Genomic DNA, 20,500 nt, shown 5'->3' with positions numbered 1-20,500 from the left:
TATCCAGTTTGTAAGAAAAAAAGTTGACTATGCATTTGCTCTTTGGCATGCATGTAGAGCATAAGTTGGGTTTCAGATATGATTTCAAGGGAAGCTATGCCCAATGTCGTAGTTTAAGAAGTATCTTGTTACAGGGGAGACATGGTTTATTAGAGGGGTGGCAGTGTGATAATAGTGTCCCTCTAGTTGGTTAGGAGGTCTCCAAATGGTTTTGTAAATTGTCTAGATTGCCCTCCCTATATTTTTACCTAAATCAAAGTTAAATTGAAAATATGTTTTCTTTCTTCTTCTTTTCTCCTCCCATCAACCGTAACCTCCATTAAAACTGAAAATTTCATCGTCTTCGATTAATCAACGATTCAAATATTATTCAAGTATAATGACTTATATGAGTATGAAAAACCCAGTTAGGGTTTAGTTTATTTTGTTCGATTTAAGTTTAATTTCTATCAGAAATTAGGGTTTTAGGTGAAAATTCAAATTCAAATTTCTGGGTTTATGTGAGTTATGGTTGATTTTAACTCTATTACGAACCGTAAATGGAGAATTTGATGTTGTTACGGTTGGTAATAGTTCAATTACCAACCGTATGTTCTTATATCTGAGAATTTTCTTCAGTTACGGTTAGTAACCATTTTTATTTACCAGTCGTAACTCAGTTACGGTTGGTATCGAGCATTTGGTTCAGTTACGGTTCGTATCGAGCATTTAGTTACCAACCGTAACTGGTTTTATAATTGGGTTTTCCCCAAATTTAACCAGTTACGGTTCGTAGTTCATCTTTTACGAACCGTAACTATAATTTAAGGTTGGTTACGAGCAAAATGTCAACCGTAATTAGCTCTGAAAATGTAAGAAATTGAATTTTTTTACGTATCAAAAAGCTAGTTGGGACTAATTTAGAAGTATACCTGATCATTTTCAGTCATTGGGTTTTCACTTTGTTGGTTAATTTCTTCAATTGATTGCGATTGACCTTCACTTTGGGTTAAAACTTCTCTACCATCTCCAATTTTTTTTCTTTCTAAACTCTAAACTCTGATTTTGTTTTGATTTTGAGTTAATATAAGTGAAATTAATCATTAATACTAAACTTGATTATCATCACTAAACTAGATTATCAATTATGAGGGTTCATTTGTCATTTCCAATTTTTTTACAAGAAACACCTTGAATGATCATGTAATGATCCTTTTTGTCCTACTAGAATGCCGCCCCTCTAATAAACCATGCCGCCCCTATAACGGGTTACTTTAAGAATAACTCAGCAATTTTTTTTTTAATTAGCTCATGCTGGGAATGTGCTATATTAATATTAGTTCCTGATTAGTGTTTTGGCATCCATGATTATTTCATTCGCTGTCTGTGAGATTCCTAATTAGATAAACACATTTTAAGTTTGATTTCAATTATTTCTATCGTATCAAAATCTTCGAGGATTTCCTTCTCTTAGAAAAAGAAATGTCCACGGTTTAGTGGAGGTGCACTACGCATAGGAAGATAGGATGATAATGGAGAGGAATTTAAATTGCAGAACAGCATTGGAATCATCCTCCCCACGTTTCCGATTTATAATTTAGCAGTAATGCAAGAGAGGAAGACGTGATCGACGTGGTGACAGCTGATTGTAGCTGGATTTACGTGGGCGACTCTCTATGACTAATGATTGCAGGTAGATGCCTAGATCCTTTGCTCCGTGGAATGTTTGATCAACAATTATCTAAGTAAATTTACTTCTGCTGCCGCTACTAATATTTCCACTGCAGTCTTCTGCAAAAGTAGAGGAGTTGCAAGTGATTTGTGTTGCTCTCGAGAAAGCTATGGAGGAGCTAAAACTAAAACTAACACATGTTATTTATCACAGAAACGCGGATGTCCGGTGGAAGGACATCAAATATTATATATCGTGTATTAACATTTTTAAAAGCAACCACAGACATGGAGGGGACTAAATATTAAAAACCTGTTAGGGTCCTTGACCAAACAATAGCTGGAACACAGTCAAGAGAATAAGAACACAGTAAAAGAATGCAAGAACCCCGGGTGAAACCTTTGAGTTGGGGTTAACCACCTCTGCTTAAGAGTTTAAGGAAAAAAAGAAAATTGAACTGAGTTCTATTGATTAAAGTTGTATTCTTCAAACAGACTCAAACACTGTATTTATACAATGCAGTTTCTTGATAAGCAAGTGACGCAATTAAAGAAGTTCAATCAAACTAGGAAGCTAAATATTAATTAAAGTAGTTCTAAATAAGGAAAGATAGTAGATCGGCAGGTTTGGCGTCGCAATATCCTACCCCCTTGAAAAATGGCTTGTCCTCAAGCCTCAATATATGGAAAACGCAAAAGAATGTCATCGGCATCTTCCCATGTAGCTTCCTCTGGAGAATGATCTTTCCATTGAACTAACCATTTAGTTCCAGATTTATTATCTTTCTTGAACATATTCCTTTCCAGTATAGCTGCCGGTTCCCACTTTTCATAATTAATCACATTAGGAAAAACTGTTTCAGCCACAATAGAAGCACCAAGCTTAAGTTTCAGTTGTGAGACGTGAAAACTGGGTGAATACCGCTTTCTGCAGGCAAATCTAACTTATATGCAACTTCCCCTATTCTGGAAATAATTTTAAAAGGGCCATAGAATCGAGGGGATAACTTAGAGTATGATTGGGTTTCCACTGTGGATTGTCTATATGGTTATAGACAAAGAAATACCCAACCATTGACTGCAAAACTCCTCTCAGTATGGAGATTATCAGCATAAAACTTCATTCTTGTTTGTGCAGCTTCTAAATGAAATTTAAGTAATTTAAGTATATGGTCTCGTGCTCGCAAGTTGAGATCAACAGCATGAACTGATGTAGTTCCTGGCAAATAGGTAGAAATCGTTGGTGGAGATCTACTATACACATCCTCATAAGTTGACATGTGAATAGCTGAGTGATGACTGGTATTATACCACCATTCATCCCAAGGAAAATATTTGCTCCACTCTGAAGGCTTAATGCTAGCAAAAAAACGTAAAAAAACATTCAAGAGTGTGATTTGTTACCTCAGTATGACCATCTGTTTGCCGATGATAAGCTGAACTGCGACATAGTTGAGTTTTTTGTAAAGAAAAATATGCTTCCCAGAATTGATTCATAAAAATTGGATCTCGATCACTGATGATTGTTCTTGGCATTCCATGTAAGAGAACAACTTCTTGAACAAATTTTTTAGCAATACTAGCAGCAGAATAAGGATGCATCAATGCTATAAAATGTGCATATTTAGAGAGCCGATCAACAACCACCAAAATCGAATTTTTTCGATAAGATTGTGGAAATCCATCTATAAAATCTATTGAGATATCCATCAAAATATCAGCAGGTATTGGAAGTGGCTGCAACAAACCTGGTGGAGCTATAGCTTCATACTTATTTATTTGAAAAGTATCACAATGAACAATGAATGTCTTAACTGAATGTTTTAATCCCTTCCAATGAAATTTTTTATGAACACGCTTGTAAGTACGAAAATATCCAGAGTGTCCTCCTAACGGTGTAGAATGAAATTCATGTAGAATTTTTGTGCACCACTCAGATAAAGGAGACACAACAATTCTTCCTTTGTAACGCAAAATACTATCAGTGTAGGAATAATGTGGTTTGCAGGTAGGATTAGTGCGTAGTAACTCAATGAGTTTTTCAAATGCAGGATCATTGTTGCTTTCTTGAATAATTTCAGTTACACCAGAGAAGATTGGAGTAGAGATAGCATATGATTGAAAGCCGACATTTCTTGATAATGCATCAGCAGCAACATTCTCTTTTCCTCTTCTAAATATTATTTCATAATTATATCTCAACAACTTAGATAGCCATTTATGTTACTCTAGTGAAGATATTTTTTGATCCAAAAAATACTTCAAGCTATGATGATCAGTGTAAATCTTAAAATGTCTACCAAGGAGATATGGCCTCCATTTTTGTACTGCAATACTGTGGCTAATATTTTCTTATCATAAATGGATAAGTTTAAGTTTTCACCTGCTAATCCTTTGCTATAACACGCAATTGGTCTGCCAGACTGCATCAAAACAGCTCCCAAACCATTCCCAGAAGCATCATATTCCAAATAGAAGTCCTTTGGAAAATAAGGTAAGATTAAGACTGGAGTAGTAGTAAGAGCTTGTTGTAGTGCTCTAAAAGAAACAATAGTTGCATCAGTCCACATAAATGAGTCTTTTTTCAACAATTTAGTTAATGGGGCACTTATCTTACCAAAATCCTTAACAAACTTGCGATAATATCCTGCCAAGACAAGAAATGAACACTCTTTATCTTATCATTTTATACTGCCACACCTTCAGAAGAAATGACATGGCCAAGATAACCAACAGTGGGTTGCGAAAAAGTGCACTTAGATTCCTTGACAGACAATTGATGTTGACGCAAAAGCTCAAACACCATGGACAAATGTTGCATATGTTCTTCCATGTTCTTACTGTAAATCAAGATGTCATCGAAAAACACAAGTACAAACTTCCGCAAATAAGGCTTGAAATCTCATTCATGAGACTTTATAATGTAGCTGGTGCGTTTGACAATCCAAATGGCATCACTAAAAACTCATAGTGACCCTCGTGAGTTCGAAAAACTGTTTTTTGAATATCAGGTTTGTAAAGACGAATCTGATAATGTCCAGAACGAAGATCCAACTTAGTAAATATGATTGCACCGTGGAGTTCATCTAATAATTCATTCACCATTGGAATGGTAAATCTATCCTTAATTGTTAATTTGTTCAAAGCTCTATAATCAACACACATTCTCCATAAGCCATCTTTCTTACGCACCATCAGAACAGGAGAACAAAATGGACTTGAACTAGAACGAATAAACCTAGCTTGTTTCAATTCAGAGACAATTTTTTCAATTTCATCCTTTTGGAAATGTGGGTAACGATAAGGAAAAACATTAACTGGAGCTGAGCCTGGTACTAAGGGAATTTTATGATCATGTAACCTTACTGGTGGGAGTGAAGCCGGAGGTTGAAAGACATCAGCAAAGTCAGATAATAATTTTTGAATTTTAGGTGGTGCAGGCGTAATCGCATTCAATGAAGAACTAACTGATGTAGAGAACTGCAGAAAAAAACCATAATATTCACGAGCCAATAATCATTGCATGGGCACACTATCCAAAAGCATTATAGAAGAATTATGACCACATAACTGGATGCCAGTGCCATCAATGTTGAAAACCATAACCAACTTTTCAAAATTCCAATAAATTGTTCCTAATGTTCTTAGCCACTGTACTCCCAACACAGCATCACATCCACTGATAGGCAAGACATGAAAATCAGTAGTGAAAGAATAATGTTGTATTATAATGGGAACATCAGCACAAACTCCTAACGTACTAATCTGAGCACCATCACCAACCGTAACACAAAGTGCAGTATCCTTAGGTTGTAAAGAATATCCACAACGTTTAGCTAATGTAAGATGAAGAAAATTACGGGTGGCACCAGAATCAATTAAAATTGTAAGAGGCTGAGCTTTAGAAAGACCTTTAACACTCATAGTCCTAGGGAAAGAAGAACCCATAAGAGAATTAAATGATATAACAGCATCAGAATCATCCTCGGTTAACTCGATAGTGTCTTCTTGCTCAACGAGAGTATCTGATATAACCATCTATGGAGCTCCTTCTAAGATTAACAATCTCGGTTTCAATCATAAATGACCAGGAGTAAATAATTGATCACAATTGAAACAAAGTCCTTTGCTTCGTTTCTATTTTTGTTCTTCCCAAGTAAGTCTTTTAGCTCCAGCAGGTAAGGGATTTCGTTTAATCTGAGTATTTGAAGGAGCAGTGGAAGATCGAAACATAGGAGAACGATAAGGTTGGCGTGTTGTTAAAACTTCTTCTTGGTTGATTGCTTTTGTGAAAGCAGCAGTTAAGGTTGAAGGTTCAAGTAACTTAACCACAGAACTGATCTCTGGTTTTAACGAGTGAATAAAACAATTGACCAGGTGATCTTCTGGTAAATCAGTAACAAAGTTCAACAAACGTTCAAACTCAGGGATGTATTCTCGAACCGTACCTTTCTGCTTTATTGTACTGATTGCCATTTTGGCATCAATAAACTCGGCTGGAGAAAAACGAGCACGAACAAGGGTACAAAATTCTGTCCAAGTGGTGACATGAACCGTTGTTCGTTTCCAGCGATACCAAGCATTGGCATAACCCTTAAGATGAGCAGAAGCAATGGTTAGCTTCAAATTACCAGCAACCGTATGTAGGATAAAATACTGATCAACACTAAAAATCCAACCATCCGGATCATGTCCATCAAAAGTTGGAAACTTAAGATTGATAGAGTTATCCCTAATATGAGTTTCATTACCAGCAGGAGGAGGAGGAGGTGGTGGAGGTGGTGGAGGAGCAGCACAATTATTACGGTTGCCCTGTTGAGGATAAACTTCTCTAAACACTGCACGTAAAGTAGTTCCCAACACTGTAGCCAAAGATATATATAGGGTTGTCGCCGACAATGGCCGCCAGGGTATGCCGTCGACAATTGTGACTTGTTTGATGACGTGGCCAACCAGGATGACGTGGCGTCGTTATTGACGTGGCATACTTTTTGTGGTGTCTTGGTGCTGACATGGCACACTTTTTATGGTGTCTTGGTGATGACGTGGCGACTGACATGGCAATGATGACGTGGGCCCTCCTTGCCTTGACTTGGATCTTTGTTCATAGGCTTCTATGGATAGTGCTTGTGAGGCCTAGTGAGACATACTTGACTAATAAGAAGAGCATATTAGGCATAAGCAAGCCCATTTCTGATGTAAAATATTAGGGTACAAACAACCCTTTAAAGATTCGATTAGTGTAGAAATTTTAAATTTTTGCGCCTAAGAGCTTCTTCAATGGTGGTTGTGTGTAAATTTTAAAGACATTTTCATTCAAATTTTTCCTTGAATTTAGGGAGGAAAAATAGTTCATCTCCAATGGTGTTGTTTGTCATTTTTTATGGATTAAATGTAAATTTTATTTTTTAAAATTTGCAGATTTTATTAAATCTAAAAATGGTTATTTAATATATTGAAATTAATTTAGATAAGCAAAAGCGTACTAGGATAGCTTCACATTGTCAAAGTGAATGTCTAGTTTACATTGATGAGCGCGAATTGTGAAGAGGTCAGCAAATTTATATTCACATTGTCAAGGTGAATCTCTAGATGAATGTCTAGTTTACATTTATATTAGAAAGCTTAACTTGTTTTTGTTTTTTTTTGACGGTGAAGAGGTCAGCAAATCTTCCCAATCTTGGAATATCGTTTAGCCATCAACATGAAGAACCGAATGAAATATGTTCCTACAAGCCTAAATAATTGGTTGATTCTTAAATTCTAATGCGTTTTAATCTCAACATCTTGAGAGAACTTCCGTGGAATTTTCATCTAGAGAGAACTTCTGTGGATCTTCTATATATGAATGGCCGAATGGCAATAATATTTCTATGTCCAAAATCAAACATATTTCTCTCTCCTTGATAATAAATATTGAAAGCATGTGTAAGATACTTAAATCAACCTCAACATCATATTTATATTCACTAGTCCAAAAGGGGCTAAAAATAACGAGTGAAGTCTGTTATAAAACATGATTTTCCATGGTTTTCATCTCTTATTCAAACCGTTATTTATTTGGTGTGACTCTTTATAAATGACAAATAGAAAACGTCATTAAGTATGACGAATAAAATTTGTGACTTAAAGTCACATTAGGAACCTGTTATTAAATACCACCGTTTTTGTATGTAAAAAAACAATAACAGTAGACATATGCCATTTAGGAGGCATTTTCATAATACTAATTCAGACAAGAATGTTCCGTCATTTTATTTGTGAATCTGAATGATTTCAGATTCAGATTTGGTCTTATTTTGCTTCAATTGAATCTGGAAAAAGAATTCTGAATCAAATGAAATCTGAAAATGAAATAGAATCCTAACAAAACAGTTGAAAATAAACTTTTCATTAATTACTAAAACAACATTCATAAAAATAGAATCGATGAACACAATTTAAAAAAAAAATAGTAATCCAAAATTACATATTAAACTTTAAAAACTTTAAAATCAAATCAAACTCTCAGTTGGCCGTTCTCTTACATGAGCTCCTGAAACATCTCCAAGTACTCCATCTATATCACATCACAAATCACTTGGATCCATGATTTCATCAGTCTCGCAGTCATGATAGTCAGGATAACAGTCATAACCCATAATCATTTATGGGCTTCCAATTGTACAAACAAGAGTAACCTGCGAAGAAAGGGGAAACAGGACACAACATAGTTTGTTAGAGAGGAAAGGGCAAACAAACAAAATTTGTAATTTCTAGATACAAGAAGCACACCGGTCCAATGACAGCATAACTAGAGAACACATGGTAGTGTTTAGTTGTTTTGAAACCGAGAAGTAGAGTTTCCTGAATTTCCAATGTGATTCCTAGACAAATTCTTCTCGACTACTAGTTCATCGTCAAGGAGAACATCAATGCTCGACTTAGGCTTAACCATGGATGAGTTATGTTAAAAGTAACTGGGAGGGTGGTAGTCTGGGTAGCACGGACCCACCCGTGTCCGACGTGAACACAAAAAGAAGCCAAAAGGTTCAATTGAAATGAAATCCCAATTGCCAAAAAGGTTCATCAGTGATGAAAACACATCTCTCCAATTTTAAACTATGAAAACAAACGATAACATTTTGATTCAAATTCCAACAGAAGCACACCAGTACAACATATAAGCTAATCTTCCTAATAAAATCTATTATTTTAACTAGCTTAAATATTAAATTAAAAATGTATTTTGGGATCAATTAAAATATAGATAAGGGGCGCTAAATTTTTACTCACTGACCTGCCATGTATATATATGGATGAATAGTCCCCTACAAAATTTAATGGTCCCAAAAAAAAAAATCTTTCAAAAAGAAGCAATGAAGCCCAAGATAAAGCCCAACCGCCAAAATAGAAGATCCACCGGTGTTGATTCACATAATAATAAATAAATGTAAAGGCGGAATGATTTATTAGAGGGACGACATTCTAATAGGACAAAAAGGATCATTACATAATCATTCAAGGTGTCCCTTAAAAGAAAAATACTGGAAATGACGAATTAATCCTGATAATTGATAACCTTGTTTAATAATGATAATCAAGTTTAGTGTTAATGATTAATTTCAATTATATTAACTCAAAATAAAAACCAAAATCAGATTTTTAGAGGTTAAAAAAAAAGTTTAGAGGAGAAGGTCAATCTCAATCAATTGAAAAAATTAATCAACAAAATGAAGAACCAGGACCTGAAAATGATCGTGTATAATTCTAAATTAGTCCCAACTAGCTTTTTGTTGCTCAAAGTTATCTAAAATACGTAAAACAAATCATTTTTTTCACATTTTCAGAGCTAATTATGGTTGGAATTTTGCTCATAATCAACCGTAAATCGAAGTTACGGTTCGTAATAGATGAACTACCAACGGTAACTGGTTAAATTTGTAGAAAACCCAACCGTAAAACCAGTTACGGTTGGTAACTAAATGCTCGATACCAACCGTAACTCAGTTATGGTTGGTAACCAAATGCTCGATACCAACCGTAACAGAGGAAAATTCTCAGATATAAGAACATAGGTTGGTAATTGAACTATTACCAACCATAACAACATCAAAATATCCAGTTACGGTTCGTAACTGAGTTAAAATCAACCGTAACTCACATAAACCCAGAAATTTGAATTTCAATTTTCATCCAAAACCCTAATTTTTGATAGAAATTAAATTTAAATCAAACCAAATAAACCAAATCGTAAATGGGTTTTCAAAACATACCTCATATAAATCATTACACTACGCTTGATTAATTTTCGAATCGTCGATTAATCAAAGATGATGAAATTTTGAGTTTTAATGGAGGTTACGGTTGATGGGAGGAGGAGAAGAGAAGAAGAAAGAAAACAAATTTTCAATTTAGCTTTGTTTTAGGTTAAAAAATGGGGAGAATAATCTAGTTAATTTACACCCTTTATAGGACATCCCCTAATCAACTAGAGAGACATTAATATCACACTGCCGCCCCTCTAGTAAACCATGCCGCCCCTGTAACACGTTACAAATAAATAACATTTTGATTCGAAATTCCAACACTGGCACACCAGAACAACATTACAAATACAAATAGAAATACAAGACGCTGCTATTCTTTTAATGGTCCAATGATCATATTAATGGAATATGTATGTATAACTAAGTTCATATCGAACTCATACACATAGTTCATTAATATTTTCACAATACCGCAGCTAACGGAAATAACTTGAAAAGAAAAACATGTAGTGTAACTAATTACTTGCATACAGTAATTAATTAACCACTAGCAAATTGGTTTCACAAGACGAACTTATCACACGCCGTAGCTAGTTAGGTGATGATAAACTTGTGGCAGCCACTGTGTTGTCTTTAATTAGGAGTACAACAACATTCACAAAGCACCGACTTAGTTTCGATTGTGCACTTCTGCATCGTCATTGTAGCACGGGCACTGGTGCATCGGGCTGCGCAGTCAGTATCACAAAATTGGCAAGATCTAGTTTTGAAGCTTCGATGCTCATCATACTTTTCCCCAGAACTGCAAATTTTATTATTTGAAGGTGGTGGTGGTGGGGCTAATAAGGGAGGTACAATTGGAGTTATAGGGAGGGGTGAAGGTGGGGGCGGAGGTGGGGGTGAGGGTAGGGGTGGTGATTTGTTGTCTCCACAACAACACTTGCACCTCGAAGGAGATCCTCGTCTGCACTGCTCAAGGACCAATGAAGTACCCAATTTAGTACATTTTGATTCACACTGAACTGGACAAGAACTGCAGCCAGGAGGATCGGATATCGTAAACCCAACCGAGGTATCTTCGGGTCTACATATATTATCCGAAGTTGGCGTTAGTGGGAGAGGTGGTGGAGGCCCGAATAGTGGGAGAGGTGGGGTTGGAGGGAGAACTATTCTTTCCCTACAACAACATGCGCAGGTTAATCCCTGATACACATTATCTCTTATTCTAAATCTTCGCACACAAGCCTGATCAGCGGCTCTAGCTATACCACATTTACTTTCACAGCTACGAAAACAACGGTTGCAATCTTTCGGATTGCCATTTAGTTGAAATAATTTATCTGTATCCCCGGCTCGACATTTCTTCCAGTCGACTGGAGCAGGAGGTGTTGGTGGAAATGGAGATGGGCGTGGTACTTGGCAACAACCCTCGCAGTTATTCTTATCCGGATTTGTAGGGAAGAAGTTAAACTCTGACTTTGACACTTCTCTGCTTCGCGATTGACATATGATTTCCAAGTCCCTTCGACAAGTTTTGAAAGTCGAGCGAGTCATAACACTAGTTTCAACAGCAGGGTCACAGGAGATAGCTGCTGCCGGTGTTTGCATCTCTGGACATATATACATACGGCATCAAATACAGAAAATTCCTAATAAATACGTTTAGAGACTAAAATGGCTGCCGGTGTTTGTATTAGATTTTGTTGTAACACAAAAATAATACAACAAAATCCATAATAAATACGCATAAACACACGAGTTTGTAGGAAGAAAGATAAACCATTTAAAGATCAGTATCGATCTCTTGGTAAAATTACGGAAGAACATCATGTTCATAACGTAAAACATACAAATTAGAGACTAAAATGGCTGAAAGAAGTATACATATATAGAGTTAGGTTTGATTATTATATGGGGGCAAGTAAATGGCTGCAGTTATCTAGAACGAGAACAGAGGTACTAAAGATAAAGATACTACTTACGTAATATCATCGATAAAGCGATCGTTACGGCGAGAAAGAACCTAAGAGATGATGAGAACTCCATCGCTTTGATGAGTATTAGTATTTCTTACTGCTTATTTTCTCACTTGAAAGTGTTTGTATTTATAGCAGAAATAGCAACCTGAGTTGATTAAATTACTCAGTTATTTGTTAAAATATTGGGGTTGAGATTTGAAGGATTCACAACATCCCAATTATTGTGGGTTTAACACGGTAATGTACAGGCTGTGATAAGAGTGGTCAGGATGCAAACCTCGTTCTCGCTGAGTTGTGAACTTCTTGATGGCATTAACTTAAAAATTAATTCTACTAATCAGGGACCTTCTTGATGGCATTAACTTTTCAATTAATTGGTCGATTCAAAACTAATAATGCCCGCTAAAATAATTAACCACGTCTACTTGACGGGATTGTCTGTAAGGGGCCGGCCAAGCTAGTTGGAAAATTTGAAATTGCAATCGAACTCAACATTATTGGATAGAGTATAATTGGGAGCAACCTCTGTCTGAAGTAGGATCTCGCTTTACATGGGTGATAAGGGGTAAAATGCAAAATACCACTCAAAATTAAGATTAAAATTAGGTTTACATAGAAGAAAAACTAATTCTATTAAGTAGAAAACGTCCGGTTTAGAATAGCCAATATGGTTTTTATTTGTGCATATTTTTTTAAAGGAGTGCGCACATAATTAAGTTATAACAAGATGTTCCGAAATACAGCTAAATGTCGAATCTATATATGGTATTAGAGCTGGGTTCGGTAGTGTGTCTACATAGACTCCCAGTTGCAAAGTCCAGTTCCAGTTGTAGACCACAATTTCATCCATCCTTGCAAACCGATTCTGCATCCATAACAAGATCACTCGGTTTATTATTGTATCCGGTGGTGGTGGATATCCATTTGTGAATGAATAGTCGTCTCTTGATGGTGTTTAGATGAAATTTTAAGTTTCTTCACTTGATAACTTTTAATGTCGTCGGAAGAGCTGAAACTCATTATCTGTTTTGTTTCATGTCCTTGGTTAATTTTAGCCAGTTTGACATTTATGTAGAGCTATTTGCCCTTTGGCATGTATGAAGAGCTTTAGTTGGGCTTTAGATATGATTTCCGGGAAGCTGTGCCCAAAGCCCGTAGTTCAAGAATCACTCAGCAAAATATTTTTAATTAGCTCATGTTAGGAATGTGCTATATTATATTAGTTCCCGATTAGTGTTTTGGCATCCATGATTAACTCATTTGCTGTCCGTCAGATTCCCAAATAGTAAACACAATTTAAGATTAATTTTTCTACGATTTCTATCAGAACAAAATCTTCGAGGATATCTTTTTTCTTAGAAAAAGAAATGTCCATGGTTTAGTGGCGGTGCACTACGAAGATAGGATGAATACAGAGAGGAATTTAAATTGCAGAACAATATTTCCAATTTAGGGACATTTTGAAACATCCTCCCACGTTTCCGATTTATAATTATAACAAGATGCAGGAGAGGATGAGGAAGACATTATTTTTTATTTATTATTATTTTTTTTTAATGGAAGAGGAAGATGTGATCTGATCAACATGGTGTCAGCTGATTGCAGCTGGATTTACGTGGGCGACTCTCTATCACCAATGATTGCAGGTAGATGCCTAGATTCTTTGCTCTGTGGAATGTTTGATCAGCAACAGTATGTTTACTTCTGCTGCCGCAACTAATATTTCGAAATTCGAATGCATTCTTCTGCAGGAGTAGAGGAGTCGCAAGTGATTTATGTTGCTCTCGAGAAAGCTATGAAGCTAAGACTAAAACTAATGCATGTTATTTTTGGAAAGTGATGCAAGTGCTTTGTCGAGAAAAATTATTTGAAGGATTTGGATAGTTACTATTTTATCACAGAATCACAGATGCTTGGTGGGCACAATCATTAGCCGCTTGGACTAGAAAAAACTCTTGTTGTGTGTTGTGGTTTAAAACTTCTCCACACCTCTGTAGATGTTTAGCCTTTAGAGAGTGAACTCAGAATGTTTGAAGTTAATTTCGTCAAACTCAGAATGAAGAGAAACGTGGTGATCAAAGTAATTGTTGGCCTTGCAAAAATTGCAAAAACACTTCCTATCCCCAAAAATCAGTAGTTTGCTATCAGAAATTTGATTAGAAGACTCATTTGAGCTCCAATCATTTGAATCAGTCATGCCAGCAACACAACGCACAGTAGTTTAAGAAGACATTAAGAATCACTCAATCAGTGATTCGTAATTAGATAAACACATTTAAAGATTGATTCATTTGCTTTCTGTCAGATTCCTAATTAGGTGAACACATTTAAAGTTTAATTTCAACGATTACTATACGATCAAAATCTTCGCGAATATCTTTTTTCTTAGACAAAGAAATGTCCGCGGTTTAGTGGAGGCGCACTACGCATAGGAAGATGGGAGGAAGATGGAGAGGAATTTAAATTGCAGCATAACATTTCCATTTTAGGGACGTCTGTAATCATCCTCCCACGTTTCCGGTCTACAATTTCAGCATTAATAAAGGAGAGGATGAGGAAGACATGTACTACGTGGGGACTCTCTATCACTAATGATTACGAATACTTTTAATAGGAGCGAAGAAATGGATTTGAGGAGCCGAAAATTTGGGATAAGATTAAATACATATTTTTTTTACATACAATAGATTTAACTAAGTGAGTTTTTCGTGTTAATCATGTTTTTGATGTGAACCTATTTGGCGCTACTTGACCTTTACATCGAACTCTTAGTTTTTATCCGTTTTGATTAAAAACCATCTGAGGAAACAAGAATCTTGGGGAAAAGTTGAGCTAAAAGCTAGAATGTGATAGAACCTATTTCTCCATACCAAAGTAAGTATGAATCTTGATGTTGTCAATCCATGTCCTAAATTGATTTTCTTTGGTTCTCAAAATTTGAGAGCCTTGTTCCTCCCACAATACTATTGATAAAATATTTAATTATCAAGGATTTTGGTCATAACGTACTGACGTGATCTCTGACTGTCGAACACAAAATCATATTTGCTATTAGAAACGGAAAAACTCACTAGATAAATATTAATAATTAATTATACATAATCCCAAATCATTTCCACCAAACAATTATCTAAGTAAGTTTACTTCTGCCACGGCTACTACTATTTCGAATGCAGTCTTCTGCAAAAGTAGAGGAGTCGCAAGTGATTCGGTGCCGTGTCCGACGTGAACACAGAAAGAAGCCAAAAGGTTCAATTGAAATGAAATCCCAATTGCCAAAAAGGTCCATCAGTGATGAAAACCCAAGCACACATCTCTCGAATTTTAAACTATGAAACCAATACTAACTCACACGATAACATTTTGATTCAAATTCCAACAGAGGCACACCAGTACAACATTGCAAATACAAATACAAATACAAATACAAGATGCTGCTAAAATATTTGATGGTCCAATGATCATATTAATGAAATATGTATGTATAATTAAGTTCATACCGAACTCATACATACTAGTTCATCAGTATTCAATATTCCCATAAAACCGCAGCTAATTGAAATAATATAAAAAGAAAAAACATGTAGTATAACTAATTACTAATATAGTAATTAATTAACCACTAGCAAATTGGTTTCACAAGATCAGTTTGTCTCTTCGGCAGTACAACAACATTCGCAAAACTCCGAGGACGAGGAAGCATCAACTTTGCAGCTCTGGCTGGACAACGATGGAATATCCAGTGATGCAGAGCACCTTCTTAGGCAGTCAGTTGCACAAGTAGTGCAAGATGTATCGTTAGAGAATTGAATGGAAATATATTCCTCCCCCGCTGCACACTTGGTATTTGGAGGTGGTGGTGGGGTTGATGAAGGAGGTAATGCTAAGGGTGCGGGTGCGGGTGCAGGTAGGGGTTGGGGTGGTGATGTGTTGTCTTCACAACAACACTCGCACTCTCTTATAGAGGATCCTCGCCGTATGCACCGTTCCGCTGCCACTGAAGTACCCAATAAAGAACACTTCGTTTCACACTCAGTTGCACAAGCAATGCAGCCATCAAAGTCGAACGGAATGAGGCTACAAGTTGGAAGCGGAGGGGTGAATAGGTCTGGAAGTGGTGATGGAGGCCCGAATAGGTCTAGAAGTGGTGGTGGAGGTCCGAATAGGTCCGGAAGTGGTGGTGGAGGCCCGAATAGAGCTAGAGGTGGGGGTGGAGGTCTAGGTCGGGGTGGAGTTCTTACTCGACGACAACAACATCCGCACTTCAATCCAATAGTTACATCAGTTTGTATTACAAATCTACGTCGGCAATTCCCACTACCCCGTATAGCTCTCATAGCATCACATCTGGCTTTACAGCCATCTCGACAACGTTGGCAATTAAACGGGCCGCGAGTTATGCTAAATGATCTTTCTGTATCTGTGCCTCGACATTGTGCAGCGGCTGTTTGAATCTCTGGACATATGTGTATAGGACATCAGATAGGGACAATTATTAATTAGTCACATAGATACAACAAAGTCCATAAAATATACAATAAGCATAGATAACGCCACAAGCTTGTAGAAAAAAATATGAACCATTTTAAAGATCAGAATCTTATGAGATGCAAGTATAAATGACCAGCAGAACAAGAATAGTGACTAAACATAAGTATACTACTTACCTAAAATCATCGACAAAGCGATCGTTAGAGCGAGAAAGAACCCAACAGATGATGAGAACCCCATCACTTTGATGAATATTAGTTTTTCTTGCTACTTATTTTTGTTATTGTGTTCTTTAGGTACTCGAACGCATCTGTATATTTATAGCATAAACAGCAGGTTGAGATAGAAGATGATTAAATACTTATTTGTTAAAATATTGGGGTTGACATTTGAAGGATTCACAAAATCCCAATTTTTGTGGGTTTAACACGGTAATGTAAAGGTTGTGAGATGGAGGATATACATGAGAGTGGTCAGGATGCAAACCTCGTCCTCCTTGAGATGTGACTATATCCAATTAATGTTTATATATATATCTTAAAAATTAATTCTATTAATCAGGGAACTTCTTGATGGCATTAAATTAATTGGTCGATTCAAAACTAATAATGCTCGATAAAATAATTAAGCACGTCTACTTGACGTGCTTGTCTGTGAGGGGCCGGCCCAGATGGTCGGAAAATTTAAAACTGCAATCAAACTCAACATTATTAGATAGAGTATAATTGGGAACAACCTGCAGAAGTAGGATCTTACTTTACACAGGTGATAAGGGGTAAAATGTAAAATACCACTCAAAATTAAGATTAAAATTAGAACATCCGTTTTGGAATAGCAAATATGGTGTTTTTGTTTTTTCAAAGGAGAAGTAGAAAACATCCGTTTTGTTTAATAGTCAATATGGTGTTTTTGTTTTTTCAAAGGAGTGTACACATAATTGGACATCAAAATTATAAGTTACTAGATTTATGCCCGTGCTACGGATCGGGCATTTTTTCCTTTTAATTTGGTGTGCTTGGGGCTTCGCTCCCCGTGCGGGGCGAATATAGATCACTATCATAATTTATGATTGTTTTGATCTCAAACTCTCAATAGTAAATCTATGTTAAATTTGAATAGTAAATAAACTATACATGAAATTTTAATAATCATACTAACCTCAAATAAATAACGACGAAAAGTATAAGTTAATTTAAATTTATGCTATTCAAATTTATTTGGTTCTTTCTGAAAGAAATACGAATAATCAAAACTGTATGTCTAATTTTTTTTGACGTTTTACTCTAATGTTGCGTGGGATATTCTTTCTTTTCAGCCAATTCTGCTAATGCGATTATGTCTTCAAAGTTTTCATCCTTTTCATTGTCTGACTCTGCTAATGTTTGCATTTCTGTATGTACCTCCGACTGTTTGCTATTTCCCTCCTATTCCGCTGCACAGGTTATCTCTTTGAAGCATTCATTATTTGCATCATTATTGTTTGAATCCTGTAAAGACACATAAGTTACTTTCAATTTGTATATTATCTTTACAATTTGTATGTTAGTAAAGAAACTTTGAACTTTACAATTACCTGTTCCATCTTTTTGATTCTATATTTTGCTTCCAGTCCATAGTCTAAGGGATAAATATTTTGCACCGAGAAAGTTGTGTAGTTGAAATAATTTCGATTTAGGTGCACTTCGAAGATACACGACATTGCTATTGAGCCCCATATTTCGCTCACATTTTCAGCCAAATTTTCCTGTCAAACGAATTATTTTTTTAGATAGTCGCATTCAGTATCATAATATTGTGTTCCAGTGCTTTAGTTTTACTATCATACCTCAATGTTAATGGTGCTTATTTCCATAAGTTTTGATACTCTCACATTATTTAGGAGTGGCTCAGCTGTTTGTCCAAGTACGATTATGACAGCTATTTGTGTATCATCTTTTACTTTCAATTCTAGCTTGTACCTTGGTACTGCTCTGTTACACAATAAAACAGAGAAATCCTTCCAAGGCGCCCAGTGTTACACAATGTCTCTCATGTCAAACTTCAATGAGATGGCCAGAAAATGTACCCCTAGAAGAGTGTAAATACTACTATGTAGACATTGTCTTGGACCGATAAGCTGGTTCTGAGCATCAAAGGGTGATGCTTCCTTAAGGCCACAATATTTTCTTCCTGGCTGTCGACCGGAGTGTCAATTGCTCGCTGATTTAATTTTACAACTAAATTATAGATTTTTATCCAAATTTACTTAGGAGCTAAACAAATGAGTAGTCCAAAATTTCAACTGATGGTGAGATGCCTGGTGAACCCCTTGTTGTGTCTCGTTACATGCTCGTTAAAATTCATCTTTTAACAGTCAAGTAGGGAGGAGTCCATACATTTGTACAGCAAAATGAATTTCATTGAGAAAAAAAATAATATTGTTGCGCCTATCAACCTAAGTTTGGTATGATTATCCAAACGTTTTTTTTAAGTGCATAAGTATTTTTTGTTTTTTTGAAGAAATTAGGCAGTAAACTTAGTAAGACATTGGGCCTCACCAGGTATCAAAAACTCTTGAATAATGGGACGTCCCCACTATAAGTACCACGATAACAACCACCCTTTTCTTTTACTCTTAACAACCAAATTCCAACACGTCCATCATTTTTATTCGATTTGGATGAGAAGAATTCAAATTTTATTTCTAAAAAGGTATGTTGCATACTATACAAATGTTGAAAGAATGTATATCAATGTCATCATGTATTGCTTAAGGCAGGCTTACCTGATTTTAGATTTTGATAATGAGTTGCTTACATTCATAACTGTTGTACTCAAATATTATGTTAATGTGCATCACTTGTTTGTAAAAATGCTTAACAGTAAAAATCATCTTTAGTTCTAAAAACATGGATGCAAAGATTTTTTATGGAAATTTTACATTGAATGAATTTGAAAGTACATAAATGTCTAATGATTATCAAATATCTCCTCATACACAACATTTTGTGTATATCCTTCAGGCTCATTGTCGTTCTTTTTGATTAATATTTTTAATCCTTTTCTCGAAGTTGTCCTTGAAACAGCTACATACAACTGACCATGAGTGAATACAGGCTTGTCTAGGTAGACACCAATATTTGGAAGGCTTTGTCCTTGACTTTTATTTATCGTCATGGCATAGCATACTCTTACTGGGAATTGTGTTCGATGCAGGATAAACGGAAGACTTGTTTCGGGTGTAGTCATTACTATTCGCGGGATAAAAACAATATTTCCAACACCTGGACCTGTGAGTATCTCCGATTCAATTACTTTTTCCCCAATTGTTTGACAATCAATCTAGTACCATTGCATAGTCCATCTGGTTGGCTTATATTTCGGAGTAGCATGATTGGCACTCCAACTTTCAAGGTTAGCTTGTGTCTAGCCATTCCAGAACATTCATGCTTGTTAAGAAACTCTTTGTCGTATAAAATAACGCTCGAATGATATTCCGTCGATTCTGGTCCAATGTAATCAGCACTCAAATATGTATGTTCTTCACCTGGTATACATGCTAAGATGTGTGAATTTGGGCTGTGCACACATTCATTTGTTGGCGCTAATATACTCCGATCAGCAAGATAATTCTTATCACGCATGTGTATTAGCAAGTCGGGATACATTGTTCGTACTATTGTGTCGAGGTGATTTTCTTGACACCGTATTAGTAAGTCTGAAGGTATTTCCACCCAATCTGTATCTTTCGATCCATCCAAACTGATTGTTGGTAACTTACCATTACCCACATCAAGAACCCATTTTGAAAATTCTTCAACTTCTTCTCTTTTTTCAACAGACGTATCTCCGGTCAGCAGACGCATATTATCTGTTAATTCAAAGACTTTAAAATGTTTCAATAGTTTTAACCTGCTTATAGAAGCATTAACTATTTCCTCTCTCGACCCTTCCTCAATTACCGGTAAAATTTGCCTGAAATCACCACCAAGAACCAATGTTTTTCTACCAAACAATTCCTTTCCTCCATTTTTTTCCATCATTAAATCAGCTAGGGTTCTCTGGAAAGCTTCAAGTCCATTTCGGTGCATCATTGGTGCTTCGTCCCAGATAATTAAGTCGGCCCTGCATAATAAATCGGCTTAATTTGTT

The 20,500-nt window shown here is 36.0% G+C and overlaps 2 protein-coding genes and 1 long non-coding RNA gene across 3 annotated transcripts; all 3 read right to left on the bottom strand.

The window, feature by feature from the left end:
- Positions 1–8,025: 8,025 nt before the first annotated feature.
- Positions 8,026–8,474, bottom strand: LOC113329141. Its single transcript, XR_003349734.1, has 2 exons — positions 8,425–8,474; positions 8,026–8,330 (listed from the first exon to the last, which is right to left on the bottom strand). It is a non-coding gene; the product is annotated as an uncharacterized LOC113329141 (long non-coding RNA).
- Positions 8,475–10,493: 2,019 nt separating this feature from the next.
- On the bottom strand, positions 10,494–11,958 carry LOC113329101 (verprolin-like). Its single transcript, XM_026576073.1, has 2 exons — positions 11,882–11,958; positions 10,494–11,509 (listed from the first exon to the last, which is right to left on the bottom strand). Exons 1-2 carry the CDS (start codon positions 11,943–11,945, stop codon positions 10,533–10,535), a joined length of 1,041 nt encoding a protein of 346 aa, XP_026431858.1. The 5' UTR covers positions 11,946–11,958; the 3' UTR covers positions 10,494–10,532.
- A 3,263-nt stretch (positions 11,959–15,221) lies between these two features.
- LOC113329118 lies at positions 15,222–16,681 on the bottom strand. The gene is made up of 2 exons (XM_026576085.1): positions 16,546–16,681; positions 15,222–16,334 (listed from the first exon to the last, which is right to left on the bottom strand). The coding sequence occupies exons 1-2, from the start codon at positions 16,607–16,609 to the stop codon at positions 15,523–15,525; spliced, it is 876 nt and encodes a 291-aa protein (XP_026431870.1). The 5' UTR covers positions 16,610–16,681; the 3' UTR covers positions 15,222–15,522.
- Between the last annotated feature and the right edge of the window lie 3,819 nt (positions 16,682–20,500).

This window comes from Papaver somniferum, unplaced genomic scaffold (genome assembly GCF_003573695.1).
Source record: "Papaver somniferum cultivar HN1 unplaced genomic scaffold, ASM357369v1 unplaced-scaffold_115, whole genome shotgun sequence".
In the NCBI taxonomy this organism is placed as follows: Eukaryota; Viridiplantae; Streptophyta; class Magnoliopsida; order Ranunculales; family Papaveraceae; genus Papaver; species Papaver somniferum.
This window is presented reverse-complemented; position numbering and strand designations above follow the sequence as displayed.

Coding starts and splice junctions, on each gene's coding strand:
- LOC113329118 (XM_026576085.1), bottom strand. CDS start 16,609: ATGGGGTTCTCATCATCTGTTGGGTTCTTTCTCGCTCTAACGATCGCT. Junction 16,335..16,545: donor CGCTTTGTCGATGATTTTAG/GTAAGTAGTATA, acceptor ACATATGTCCAG/AGATTCAAACAGCCGCTGCA.
- LOC113329101 (XM_026576073.1), bottom strand. CDS start 11,945: ATGGAGTTCTCATCATCTCTTAGGTTCTTTCTCGCCGTAACGATCGCT. Junction 11,510..11,881: donor CGCTTTATCGATGATATTAC/GTAAGTAGTATC, acceptor ATATATGTCCAG/AGATGCAAACACCGGCAGCA.